We start from the raw sequence: 12,946 nt of genomic DNA, 5'->3' as shown, positions 1-12,946 counted from the left end.
AGTTTGATGAAATGTGGTTTCAGCATAGGTGCTACTTCCTACAACCTTTCCTGATGTCTGAAGATTGGTTTAGATGTCATCCTTATTTATTTTCTTTTAATGTTTTACTTTTTTTCTTTCTTTACTTTTTTTTTTTTGGAGGGGGCTGTCATGGTTATAATCTGAAGGATGCCCCTACATTTATTTCTAACGGGACATTTATCCTTCTTACTTTACTTCCCAGATCTTCCACTAAGCTGCAAACTCCTTGAGGGCAGCCACTGTGTCCTTTACCTTTTCACCCTTTTAGCACATACTAGGAACTTGATAAATACATGATGAATGTGAAATATTTTATGTATACTTTATTTTTAAAAATTAAATTTGTAAGTGATAATTTGTGTTTGTTGTGTGTTTTTCTTATAAGATGGTAATGGGCAGCTTTACTATATGTCAGTTTCTCTTTGCAGAAAAAAGTTGTCTCAGGTATAGCGAGTAAACCAAAACAGGATGATGCTGGAAGAATTGCAGCGAGAAATCGCCTAGCTGCCATAAAAAATGCAATGAGAGAGAGAATTAAGCAGGAAGAACATGCTGAAACAGCAGCCTCTGTGATACCAAAGGAAGTTGATAAAATAGTATTTGATGCTGGATTTTTCAGAGTTGAAAGTCCTATTAAAGCATTCTCAGGTTAGTTGTTGTTTTTGGTTTTTGTTGTTGTTGTTTTTTCCTGAGACTACTTAAGATAAATATTTGGGATAGATGGGGGCTTGTGTAAGGTGAAAAATAGTTTTTACATTAAGAGACGTAAGTTTTTCTGTGATTTTTAGAAAATAGACTACGCTCACTCACAAACACATGTAAATCACATTTTGATGGGTATGATCAGATTAGTTTAAGTGTGATGTCTTCTAAGATTGCTTTTCTACTTTCTAAGTAATTTCACATCTGTAATGTAATTATCATGTAACCCTACAGTCTATGAGAAAGGTCACAGGATCCCAAGAGGTAAGAGAAGTGACAGAAGCATGAAGAAGTAAAGTGATTTCCTTCAGGTCAGTTAGAAGTTTGGTTAGAGTTTAAACTGCAAAGGAAACTTGAGCATCCAGCTATCACAATTCTCTAGCTGTGCTTTAAAATGAAGCTTATGTGCTGTGTGTGTTGGTTCATGCCTATAATCCTAGTACTTTGGGAGACCAAGGCAGGAGGATCATTTGAAGCTAAGAGTTTGAGACCAGCCTGGACAATTTAGTGAGAGCCCCTCTCTACAAAAAAATAAAAAATTAACCGAGCCTGGCGGTACATGCCTGTAGTCCCACATACTCGGGAGGCGGGGGCAGGAGGATCACTTGAGCCCAGGAGTTCAAGGTTACAGCGAGTTATGATTGTGCCCCTGCACTCTAGCCTCGGTGACAGAGCAAGAGTCTATCTCTAAAAACAGAAGGAGTTTATGCAAAGTGGGTTTGGTTTTGTTTGCATTTGTATTAAAACTTTTGCTCAAATCTTTTTGAGAGGCAATAAATGTACTAATTTTCTAATTTAAAAATATTCCAGTAAAAGCAGTTTTTAATACTTTAGGAAATCATTTTTTATGACTTTCTAATTGTATTTGTCAATAGCTTTTTTTTCACAGACTATTTTTCTTGAATTGAATTTATCTCAATTGAAATTATTTATAAGCCATAGATGTCCACCAGGAAGTTTTTTCAAAATAAACCTAAATTGTTCTCTAATACCTGCTATCTGATATTTACAGTGATCCTCAAGTATATTATAACTTTCTTGTTGGTTTAGGTATCAAATCTGTTGCACTTTTGTTTGTTTCCTTAAGCAGCTATACTCCCTGGATACCCAGGAATCTCTCACTGCTGCTAATAACGTGGCCCCATTCTACTACCTGTCAAGGATCTTCGTGGTTTTTACAGCCATGAGCTCATCATTCTGTTCTTTTGCATACTCAACTCAGTCCTTATAGATAGGGAGATTAAGGTTTATGGCAAAAATTGGTCTTTTAAAATTGTTACAGAACACATAGTTTATATGAGGCTAATTACAAAACAGTAGTCCCTGAGGAAGCCCTTTTCATTCCATTTGCCAGCCCCTAGAAGCAACTACTTTCAATTCTTACTGGAGTGTTTTGTTGTTAACCACCATCTCTCTTCACAAGGTTTGATCTTTTTTGAAAACACAGTTTTCTTCTGGTAGACTTTTTAATCTTTCTTTCATGTACTTACTGTTTTCTTCTATTTCCTGGAGATTTCCTCAATTTTCATGCTGGCTATCATGTTTTTAATTCCCAAGAGCCCTTTCTTACTCTCCAAATGTTCATTTTATAGCATTCTGCACTTGTTTCATAAGTGCATTGTTTTATCTTTCCAAGGATATTAATGATAGCTTTTATGTGTTCTTCATCCACTATAGACAGTGTTTGTTTCAGGGTACTTTCGTCTAGTTGTTTTTGGTTTCTGTCTCTTGTATTAGAGGCTTTCCTCAGGAATCTGGTGATCTCTCACTGCCTGCACATGGTTAAGAATAGGGCACTAAAAAGCTGACTGGAAACTCTCTGCACATGGGTAGGACCTTTACTGTGGGGGCCCTACTGTTAGCGGGGCCATTATGCTGGGAACCTACACGTCACTGCATTTAAGACTTTTCTCATAGTCTACTCAGATTCCCCAGAGAAGATGCTTTCCATCTGCTTCCTGGAAGGTATCATTCTGGCTGCCAGTCTTTCAGGGGCCATGTGGGGGAAGAAAGCTAAGTGTCTCAACATTTTATGTGTAAATATTCACTTATTTCCCTTATTTTCCATGCAGTACCCTGTCTCTCAACTGTATCTGGTATCCTCTAAACTAGAGACCCTTCTGTTTTTGGTGATGGGGGTGGGTAATGACAGTTGCTTTGCTGTGCAGAATGAGGAAAGGATTCTGAGCTCTCCTTGTTTAAACTGACTTTGAGCCATTCCTTCTGTGTTTAGCTCCATTTTCATCTCCACTTGCAAAGGTACTTAGAGCCACCAGTTATTTTGAGGGGTTATGTGCTAGAAATTGGATTGATTCTCTTTTTTCTTGATTGGTGGCTTAGAATTTGTTTTCTTGAGTCTAAGTCCCACTCAACAATCTACATTATAGCTTCCAAAATGTTGTTATTGTTGCTGTCTCTTCTTTAGTTTCCTTTGTCCTTGTAGAGTTCTGCTTTTTAAGGTTATCTCTGGCCAGGCACGGTGGCTCACGCCTGTAATCCCAGTACTTTGGGAGGCTGAGGCGGATGGATCACCTGAGGTCAGGAGTTCGAGACGAGCCTGACCAACATGGTGAATGAAACCTCATCTCTACTAAAAATACAAAAAATTAGCCAGGCGTGGTGGCAGATGCCTGTAATCCCAGCTACTCGGGAGGCGGAGACAGGAGAATTGCTTGAACCCAGGAGGCAGAGGTTGCAGTGAGCCAAGATCGTGCCATTGCACTCCAGCCTGGGCGACAGGAATGAAACTCTATCTCCAAAAAAAAAAAAAAAAAAATTATCTCTGTTCAGGCCCGGCGCAGTGGGTCACACCTATAATCCCAGCACTTTGGGAGTCCGAGGCAGGTGGATCACCTGAGGTCAGGAGTTCGAGATCAGCCTGGCCAACATGGCGAAACCTCATCTCTACTAAAAATACAAAAATTAGCCAGTCGTGGTGGCATGCATCTGTAGTCCCAGCTACTGGGGAGACTGAGACAGGAGAATCACTTGACGCTGGGAGGCAGAGGTTGCAGTGAGCCGAGAGATCACACCACTGCACTCTAGCCTGTCCAGCCGGGGTGACAGAGTGAGACTCTATCTCAACAACAACAACAACAAAATTATCTCTGTTCATGTAAAAGTAGTGGGATGTCAAATGGAAGCAGCATCTGATATGCATTTCAATACTGTCTTAAACAGAAAGTCCCAGGCATTTGTCTTTAACAGACATTATTTGACAGGAGAAAGAGGCTGATAGGATTTTCAGTGTATTCCTAGTTATGAAAAGTAAAATAACTATTTGGTATTGAGGCGATTTCTCTCATCTTCTAGGAATTTCTGTCTCTTCTGAAGGCCCTTCTCAAAGACTTAGAACACCTAAGTCTGTCAGCAAAGCTGTATCTCAGAGTAGAAGTGAGATGGGCCTTCCACAACAAACTACGTCACCAGAAAGTGCCGGTCCTCAGAATACTAAAAGTGAACCTGTGAAGAAGACTTTGTTTTTGAATATTCCTGAAAGCAGGTATTTCTTTAACATGTTAATAAGAGTTTAACAGTTGCTGATATTAAATGCCATTTCAGATTGTTAAGATGGTAAAAGGTGCCAGACATATATTGTTAATAAATTTCATAATGACTCTGCAACATATAGGCAGTACTCCCTTTTTATAAATGAGAAAACTAAAGCTTAAGATTTCAGGATACTAAATGGTTACATTTAGATCGGTAAATTCTGTGGCACTAAGAAGAAAAGAAGCAATATGGTATCCTTTGGTGCTAAACGTACTGCTCAACAGTTCTGAGCTGAGAAGAGCTCTGTGACTTACTAGCTATGCAACTTTGGGGCGAATAATCAATTCTCTTTAGCTTCACTTTCATCATCTACAAAGCAGCAATGCTAATGCCTCCCCAAGGTGGTTGAGAGATAGACACTTTTTACCTGCCTTTGTAGAAAGTACCTTGAGATTGTTGTCTTGACAGATGGCAGAGCATGTTGAAAGGGGAGTTAATGTGTACTGAACAATTATTATTGGCTAGATATGATTCTAGGTTTTGTTTGTTTTTTGGAGGCTGCGTGTCACTCTGTTACCTAGGCTGGAGTGCAGTGCTACGATCTCGGCTCACTGCAACTTCTGCCTTCCAGGATCAAGCGATTCTTCTGCCTCAGCCTCCCAAGTAGCTAGGACTACAGGCACGTGCCACCATGCCCAGCTAATTTTTCTATTTTTAGTAGAGACAGGGTTTCACCATGTTAGCCAGGATGGTGTCGATCTCTTGACCTTATGATCCACCAGCCTTGGCCTCCCAAAGTGCTGGAATTACAGGCATGAGCCACCACGCCCGGCCTACTTTGTATATCTTGTAGTTTACTATTGTTTGCTAATAAGCTTCATAATTGCATTTGAGTCATATTATAAGTACCCCCCCCTTTTTTTTTTGAGACAGAGTCTCGCTCTGTCGCCCAGGCTGGAGTGCAGTGGCCGGATCTCAGCTCACTGCAAGCTCCGCCTCCCGGGTTTACGCCATTCTCCTGCCTCAGCCTCCCGAGTAGCTGGGACTATAGGCGCCCACCACCTCGCCCGGCTAGTTTTTTGTATTTTTTTTTTTTAGTAGAGATGGGGGTTTCGCCGTGTTAGCCAGGATAGTCTCGATCTCCTGACTCGTGATCCGCCCGTCTCGGCCTCCCAAAGTGCTGGGATTACAGGCTTGAGCCACTGCGTCCGGCCATAAGTACTCTTTAAAAATGTTTTGGATTCGCCAAAACGCCCTCAAAGGGCATCATACAAATAAGCAACTTTGTGCAATAAAGGCAAAGTAAAGCTGGACACTAGAAAAATAGAGCATATCTTTTTTAAAAAGTAACTTGGAAGAAACGGAGATAGATTTTTTTTTTTTTTTTTTTGGAGACAGAGTGTCACTCTGTTGCCAAGGCTGGAGTGCAGTGGCACGATCTCGGCTCGCTGCAACCTCCACCTCCCAGGTTCAAGTGATTCTCCTGCCTCAGCCTCCCAAGTAGCTGGGACTACATGCACGTGTCACCACGCTCAGCTAATTTTTTGTAGTTTTAGTAGAGACGGGGTTTCACCATGTTAGCCAGGATGGTCTCAATCTCCTGACCTCATGATCCACCTGCCGCGGCCTTCCAAAGTGCTGGGATTACAGGCGTGAGCCAAGGCGCCTGGCCAAGACAGGTCTTTCTAATAAGATACAAGCTAGTAACTTCAGGATTAGAATACCTTGTATTCTAACTCAATTATTGCCTAGCTGGAGTTAGCTACATTTACTTGTTAACAAGCAACAGACTTAAGAATATTGTAACTCCTGTTCTGCTTTTTGAACAATTAGTTCAGATAAAATTATAGAAATAGTATGATTGAAGGCAAGTTTCTTAGCAGGTACCTTTACTCCAGCTCATGGATTAACAAGTAACCAGTAAATGTAGCTAACTCCAGCTAGACAATAATTGAGTTGTTGCTTCTGTCTCCAGAAGTCACCTTCCTTTTGACTTTTTTTTAGTATATAGCTCTGGATTTGGCTGAGATTCAGAGTATTGCTGGTAGAGCCACCTGAGCCTGACTGACCACCATGGTAACAGACTTGTGAGCTTTCTGCAGAAGAATGCATTTAGTTTATAAGGCCATCCCACAGTAGCTGTAGTCCAAAACTAATCTATCTGGATCAGGCCTGATCTTGTGCCAGGCTCCATGTTTGATCCATTCCCTAAATTAATTGCCATTATAAAGGATGGACTCAAAACACAAGTGAAACAATAATATGTTTAATTATGAGTGTAATGCTGTTTTTTTTTTCTTCTTTAGGAACAGCATAGTGGAAGATGCTCAGTGTCCTGGATTACCAGATTTAATTGAAGAAAACCATGTAAGTACAATTCCAGTGTGGTTAGATAGCCCCCAGTATGTCATATGTTTATATCATTATAGAATGTAACTTCATAAACCATCCCCAAAATTTCCATTGGAAATCTAAATCAGTCATATAGAATGGTGGTTCTTGTTTCAATGACATTTGGGTCATTTAAAACCATAGTGTCATTTTGTATTCTTCAACTCATATCAGGATGAATATGGAACCAGTGAACTGGAGCAGAAATCAGCAAACTTTGGCCCCTATTTTTACAAATCATATTTTATTGCCATAACTACATATTTGTTTATGTATTCTATCTGGCTGCTTTTGCAATACAGTGGTAGAGTTGAGTACTTATCACAGAGACCCTGTGGCTCACAAACCTAAAATATTTACTATTTGGTCCTTTACAGAAAATGTTTGCCAGTCCCTGAGCTAGAGTATAGGTACTTGCTGAGAAACTTGCCTTCAATCATACTATTTCTATATTATCTGAACTAATTGTTGAAGAAGCAGGATAGTAGGATTTATAATGTTCTTAAGCCTGTGTCCAGGATGTCATCCTTCTGTTTTTCTTACATTTAATAGCAACAAGACTTTTAAAATTTGTTCCAAGTAATTGATAATTAAATTTAATGCCATTTTTACTTCTAGGATGTAAATAAGACAAACTTGAAGGTGGATTGTTTACCCAGTGAGGGAATGAGTTTGCCTCTTCTTGCTGGTGGAGTAGCAGATGATATTAATACTAACAAAAAAGAAGGAATTTCAGATGTTGTGGAAGGAATGGAACTGAATTCTTCGATTACATCACAGGATGTTTTGATGAGTAGCCCTGAAAAAAATACAGCTTCACAAAATAGCATCTTAGAAGAAGGGGAAACTAAAATTTCTCAGTCAGGTGAGATATTTAAAATATATTTAAATGAGCCTTTATTAAAGAAATGAACTTGGATTAAGGTATAAATTATCCTATAAGGTCCATTTTACATTAGAGCTAACTATTTAGGAACTTTCACTGTTAGTGAAGACCATGAATTAGAAAAATTCCCTCAAGCTTTTTTTTTTTTTTTTTTTTTTTTTTTTTTTTTTTTTTTTTTTTGAGACGGAGTCTCTCTCTGTCGCCCGGGCTGGAGTGCAGTGGCCGGATCTCAGCTCACTGCAAGCTCCGCCTCCCAGGTTCCCGCCATTCTCCTGCCTCAGCCTCCCGAGTAGCTGGGACTACAGGCGCCCGCCACCTCGCCCGGCTAATTTTTTTTTTTAATTTTTTAGTAGAGACGGGGTTTCACCGTGTTAGCCAGGATGGTCTCGATCTCCTGACCTCGTGATCCGCCCGTCTCGGCCTCCCAAAGTGCTGGGATTACAGGCTTGAGCCACCGCGCCCGGCCAAGCTTTTTTTTTTTGAGACAAAATCTCACTCTGTCGCCCAGACCTGGAGTGCAGTCGCGTGATCTCAGCTCACTGTAACCTCCGCCTCCTAGGTTGAAGCGATTCTCCTGCCTCAGCCTCCCCACGTGCCACTGCACCTGGCTAATTTTTGTATTTTTAGTAGAGACAGAGTTTCACCACATTGGTCAGGCTGGGCTTTTTTTCAGTTCTCCTTCTTTTCAACACATATCCCCAAGTCTTTCTTCAAAATATCCTATTTTTCTTCCCTACTGCCTAGTTCTACCTATATTGTTGTGATGGTTCTGCAATAGGAAATGGCTCCTGTATTTTTGTTATAATGTGTGCCAGTTCCACCTGCTATCTTCATCAGTTACTCTGTAGCTGATCTAACTGGGGCCTATGGTAAAACAAAAGGTTATAACCTTGGCCAGACATTTAATGTCTTCCAGCTGTTCTTCATCAGCATCTTCTGGGTACTTTTAATATTACAAGTATGAGATTTGTTTACAGAAGACTCCTTTTATACCAAAGTTAAGGATAAGAATTTAACCAAGAAATGTAACTACTTTCAAAAAGTATAGCATAAAATGGTCTATATTTTTGTCTTAGCATTTGATATGTGGAACTTTTCATATTTTTCAAGGTTTTGTCCATTTCTAAGACCCTCGAACGTGAGAATATTCTTTAAAAAGTTAATTTTTTTTGTTGTTTTTCAGTACTATTTGATAAAAGTCTCACTACTGAATGCCACCTTCTTGATTCGGTAAGTTTTCCAACTTAATTTGACAAGTCCCTTTATACTCTAGATTTGTTTTATAAAATGAATATTGCTTTTCTATTTGTGTACAAGGCTTAAAATGTATATCTTGTCATTGTTTTGCTTACTCACTATTTTTCACAGAATGAAGAAAAAATTTGGTGTTTATATACTTTAAAATATAATATGTTTTAATATTAAACCCTGAAGATATGTTTCTCTATGTGGTTTTTCTATCAAATTTGCTCTGATAAACTGGATACTTGAATGTCTAAATATATTTCTAGGTGATTCAAGAAAAATATAAGGCAGTTTCTGCCCTTCTGGGGAAATCATGTCTATCCCACCTTCAGTCGTCATTGGTTATTTATGTCCTGCTATTTTAAGTGACTACTTCCCTGCTTTTACTTCTGGTGACCTCTTGCCTCTAAATCTAGTTCAGACAGTCCTTTTGTGAAGCATTCTGTAAAAGCTCTTATCTCTCCCATGTTAATTTATATATAGCTACAGATGCACATAGGCATACAGTGTTTACATTTCATCTCTTATTCAGGGTATAATATGAATGCATTCCAAAAATATAACTTCAGGAATCTAATTCCTTATTAACTGTAAATTCCACATTAAGTAGAGCTGTCCGATTCATACCTTTGATATGGCACGAATTAAAAGTGCTCTCTTTCCTGCTGTTTATATATAGCATTGGTTTCAGCCCCATCCCAGACATTTTTTTGTTTTGTTTTGTTTTGTTTTGTTTTGTTTTGTTTTGTTTTGTTGTTTGCAGACAGAGTTTCACTCTTGCACCCAGTCTGGAGTGCAATGGTGTGATCTTGGCTCACTGCAACCTCTGCCTCCCAGGTTCAAGCAGTTCTCCTGCCTCAGCCTCCCGAGTAGCTGGGATTACAGGTGCCTGCTACCATGCCTGGCTAATTTTTGTATTTTTTAGTAGAGATGCGGGGTTTCACCATGTTGGCCAGGCTTGTCTTGAACTCCTGACCTCAGGTGAGCCACTGTGCCTGGCCGATATTTTTATTTCAAAGATCTGGAGTAGGGATTTGTCATTTTTTTCTTCATCAGTGATTCTTATGGTTTACACCTCTGGTTTACAGCCTTACCTTGGAATTTTCCAGGACTAACTACTACAGTAGATCAGAAAATGGCCTTGGTTTTATCTTCTTTAATCTCAGAATGTAAGAAATTCATTCATAAAGCAAATATAGGATCAAACAACCACAGTTTTTGTTAACGTCATGAAACCTGGCAAATACTTAGCTTCCATAAGCCATGAATTCCTTAAAGACCCTTGTGTATCTTGGCTTTCATTATTTTTCAAAGCTGCCTTTTTTGTGGTCAGGCCCTGGGCTGTCCTGTGTCTCAGGAGCAGAATAAAATGTGTTACTGTGACCTGCATACCATTCTTTCTTGGTTTTAGCCTTCTTTAATCATACACTGAGACCTAGAGGATCAGGGCTTTTAGAATAAGGCCAACTTATGTAAACCTGATTTAACCCTGTTCCCAGATCAAACTCTGAATGATTGATTCTGAGAATATATGTTGTTATAAGTAAATCCAGAGATTACCAAATCATAATATTTTAATATATTAGTAATGTGATTAAAAGTACATCACAATTATGTTTTCTCATTGATAGATCTTAGTACCTTATCATTTAGTCTGATTTTTTTCACTTCTGTAAATATTAATATTTAGATGTCTATTTTAGACCCAAATTATTGCTTGCCCCAGTAGCATAATTTGAACTTGAAGCAGGGCTTGAGGGAGTAAAAAGATCCCAGCAGGATCACACAGTAGTAAAAGGGCTATTAAGTGCTATTATATGGTTTAGGATTTATGGAATCTGTGTAAGTGCCTTAAGATATGGCCTCAGTTTTATTCATTCTGCATACACTGGTTGAGTCCATTTACATATTATTCACATTTTTATACATATATTCTGAATATACCTTTCCAATTTAAAAAAAAACTAATATACATTTGAAATAAGATCTGCTGGAAAGTAGCATAATCATTGTTGTTTATAATTTTATTGTTATATAGGGAAAATATTTACATGTTTCTTTTTGTTTGTTTTTGAGATGGGATCTTGCTATGTTGCTCGGGCTGGTCTTGAAGTCCTGGGTTCAAGTGATCCTACCACCTCAGCCTCCCGAGTAGCTGGGACTACAGGTGTGCACCACCGCACCCGGTTTATTTATGTTATTTATTAATTTACTATAGCAATGTTGAAGAATTACTTGGTGAAACTCGTGATGGATACTTTACTGACTTCTCTGGATTTGTTCTCCAGCCAGGTCTACAGTGCAGTAATCCATTTACTCAGCTGGAGAGGAGACATCAAGAGCATGCCAGACACATTTCTTTTGGTGGTAACCTGATTACTTTTTCACCTCTACAAGGAGAATTTTGAATTTAAAAATAAATCCATTTTCCTTCACATTATCAATGCTTATATATTCTTTAGACTATTGAAATTTTGGAGAAAATGTATTTGTGTTCACTTCTATAGTATCATATAATGTTTTAATACTCTGTTCATCAAAGTGTATTTTAGATATACTCTTTCTCAAGGGAAGTGGGGATATTTTGTACATTTTCAACACAGAATAAAAAATATACTGTGCCTTGCCTCTCTTGTTTGAAAGGAATAAGCTTAAGGCTAAGTATACTTAGCACTTATAAACATTCTTTAGTTTAATTGAAATATTAACCTGTGCCAGAAGTATTTGCATCTTTTTACACTTTATTCTTAGTTTGAAATCCTAAATTTGTTGACATTGAACAGCTTTGGGTATTACATTTTTCCATAGTATTCTGAGTTTCTTTACATGAGCTTTCTGGATTCCGAAGTCAGTTTGACATGCTGCGGTTTCAAACAGTTCAATCATTAGAGGTACCCATTAAGTCCTTGCGTTTTTGTTTTCATTTTCCCATTGGCATGCCCAAGAGACATTGAGGAGATGCTTTTTACTTTTGAAAAAAATCGTATCAATCATATAACATATCAGTCACATGAACATTTAAAAAACTGGTACAAAGAAACCCAAGATTTACAGTTAATACAAAGCAATATGCGACACAACAATATTTTGCTCTCAAAAATAAAGCAGATCAGAATAAGACAATGTCAGTAAATGTGATCTTTAATAAGATGTATCACTGAGTTGTTTAGAAAGCTTTCAGCTGTTCATGGCCCTGGGCCATTAGAAAACCCTAGTTTATGTATATTTCTTTTTCCTACATGGCTTGTTTGAATTACTCAAACAAGGAATGGACTCGAACTGGCTTAACAGTAAGGAAATTTATTATTTCACAAGTTATCAAAGTGATTCCAGGTACTTTATAATCAATAGCTCAGTGATCACATCAAGGTCCAACTTTCTATTCCTAGTTCATTCTGTTATCCTTGATGTCGGCTTCTCCTCTACAGCTGGGTCTTTTTGGGGTCATAAGATGGCTGCTATTGGCAATTAGAGTTATGTCCTTCCCTTTGGCCTGATTAGACCAACTAATGCCACATCCCCATCTGCAGATCAGTAAGCCAGCAGGGGATTGACTTAAATGAATCAGAATTCCCTGTTGAATCTGGGATCACACCTGAATAAAACCTTGGCTCTTAGGAAACAAGGAATAGATATTTGGGTAGGCAACCATCAGTGTCCCCTACTACATAACGTGCTTGGCTATTGGAGTCTAGAATTATGAGGTATTAGGAAAATTTTTAGAGACAAAATGAAAGAAAACTGTTTTGGACAGAGCAAGAGTTCTTAATGCAGTGTATTGTCAGAGGAAAAAAAAAGTTCTTTTCTACCAAAATAGAATGGGAATTGCTATTTATTGAGGACCTACTATTTGACAGTCCCTTTGCAAACAATATTTTACTTAATGTTACAGTAACTCTATGAGAGCTGTGCATTTGATAGACAAAGGAACCAAGGCTCAGAGGATTTAAGTAATTTTGTGTAAACCAAGTTCTCTCTTTTCTCCAAAGCTATGTTCTTCCATTTATTTAATAAGAGTAGAAGTCAAGACCCAAATGTTAGGGTAAGGAATTTTTTGAAATATGCTATGATATGCTGCCCACATCCCTCTTTAGCAATAGAGGACTTACTCCTTGAGCTGCAGGAAGTGCTGCTGGCAGCAGCCCTCAGCTGACATCCCTTGTGAGGACTGTGCTGTGTCAGCTGAAGAGAGCCATGTTATCTCAGGTC

General features: G+C 38.6%; 1 protein-coding gene across 4 annotated transcripts in view; it reads left to right on the top strand.

Moving 5' to 3' along the window:
* Positions 1–11,363, top strand: part of DLGAP5 (DLG associated protein 5) — a 43,304-nt gene extending 31,941 nt beyond the window's left edge. For 3 of the 4 annotated variants that reach the window (XM_025391056.1, XM_025391057.1, XM_025391055.1), the window contains 6 exons: positions 450–669; positions 4,036–4,225; positions 6,522–6,582; positions 7,225–7,471; positions 8,676–8,722; positions 11,026–11,363. In XM_025391056.1, the coding sequence (XP_025246841.1) occupies positions 450–669; positions 4,036–4,225; positions 6,522–6,582; positions 7,225–7,471; positions 8,676–8,722; positions 11,026–11,145 (885 nt within the window). In that variant the 3' untranslated portion in view covers positions 11,146–11,363. Of the gene's footprint in view, positions 1–449; positions 670–4,035; positions 4,226–6,521; positions 6,583–7,224; positions 7,472–8,675; positions 8,723–10,813; positions 10,905–11,025 lie in introns of all 4 variants that reach the window. The other variant, XM_025391058.1, reaches the window with a different exon arrangement.
* Positions 11,364–12,946: the final 1,583 nt, after the last annotated feature.

This window comes from Theropithecus gelada, chromosome 7b (assembly GCF_003255815.1).
Source record: "Theropithecus gelada isolate Dixy chromosome 7b, Tgel_1.0, whole genome shotgun sequence".
NCBI lineage: Eukaryota > Metazoa > Chordata > Mammalia > Primates > Cercopithecidae > Theropithecus > Theropithecus gelada.
Note: the sequence above shows the minus strand (reverse complement) of the source record. Positions and strands in the feature narration are given on the sequence as shown.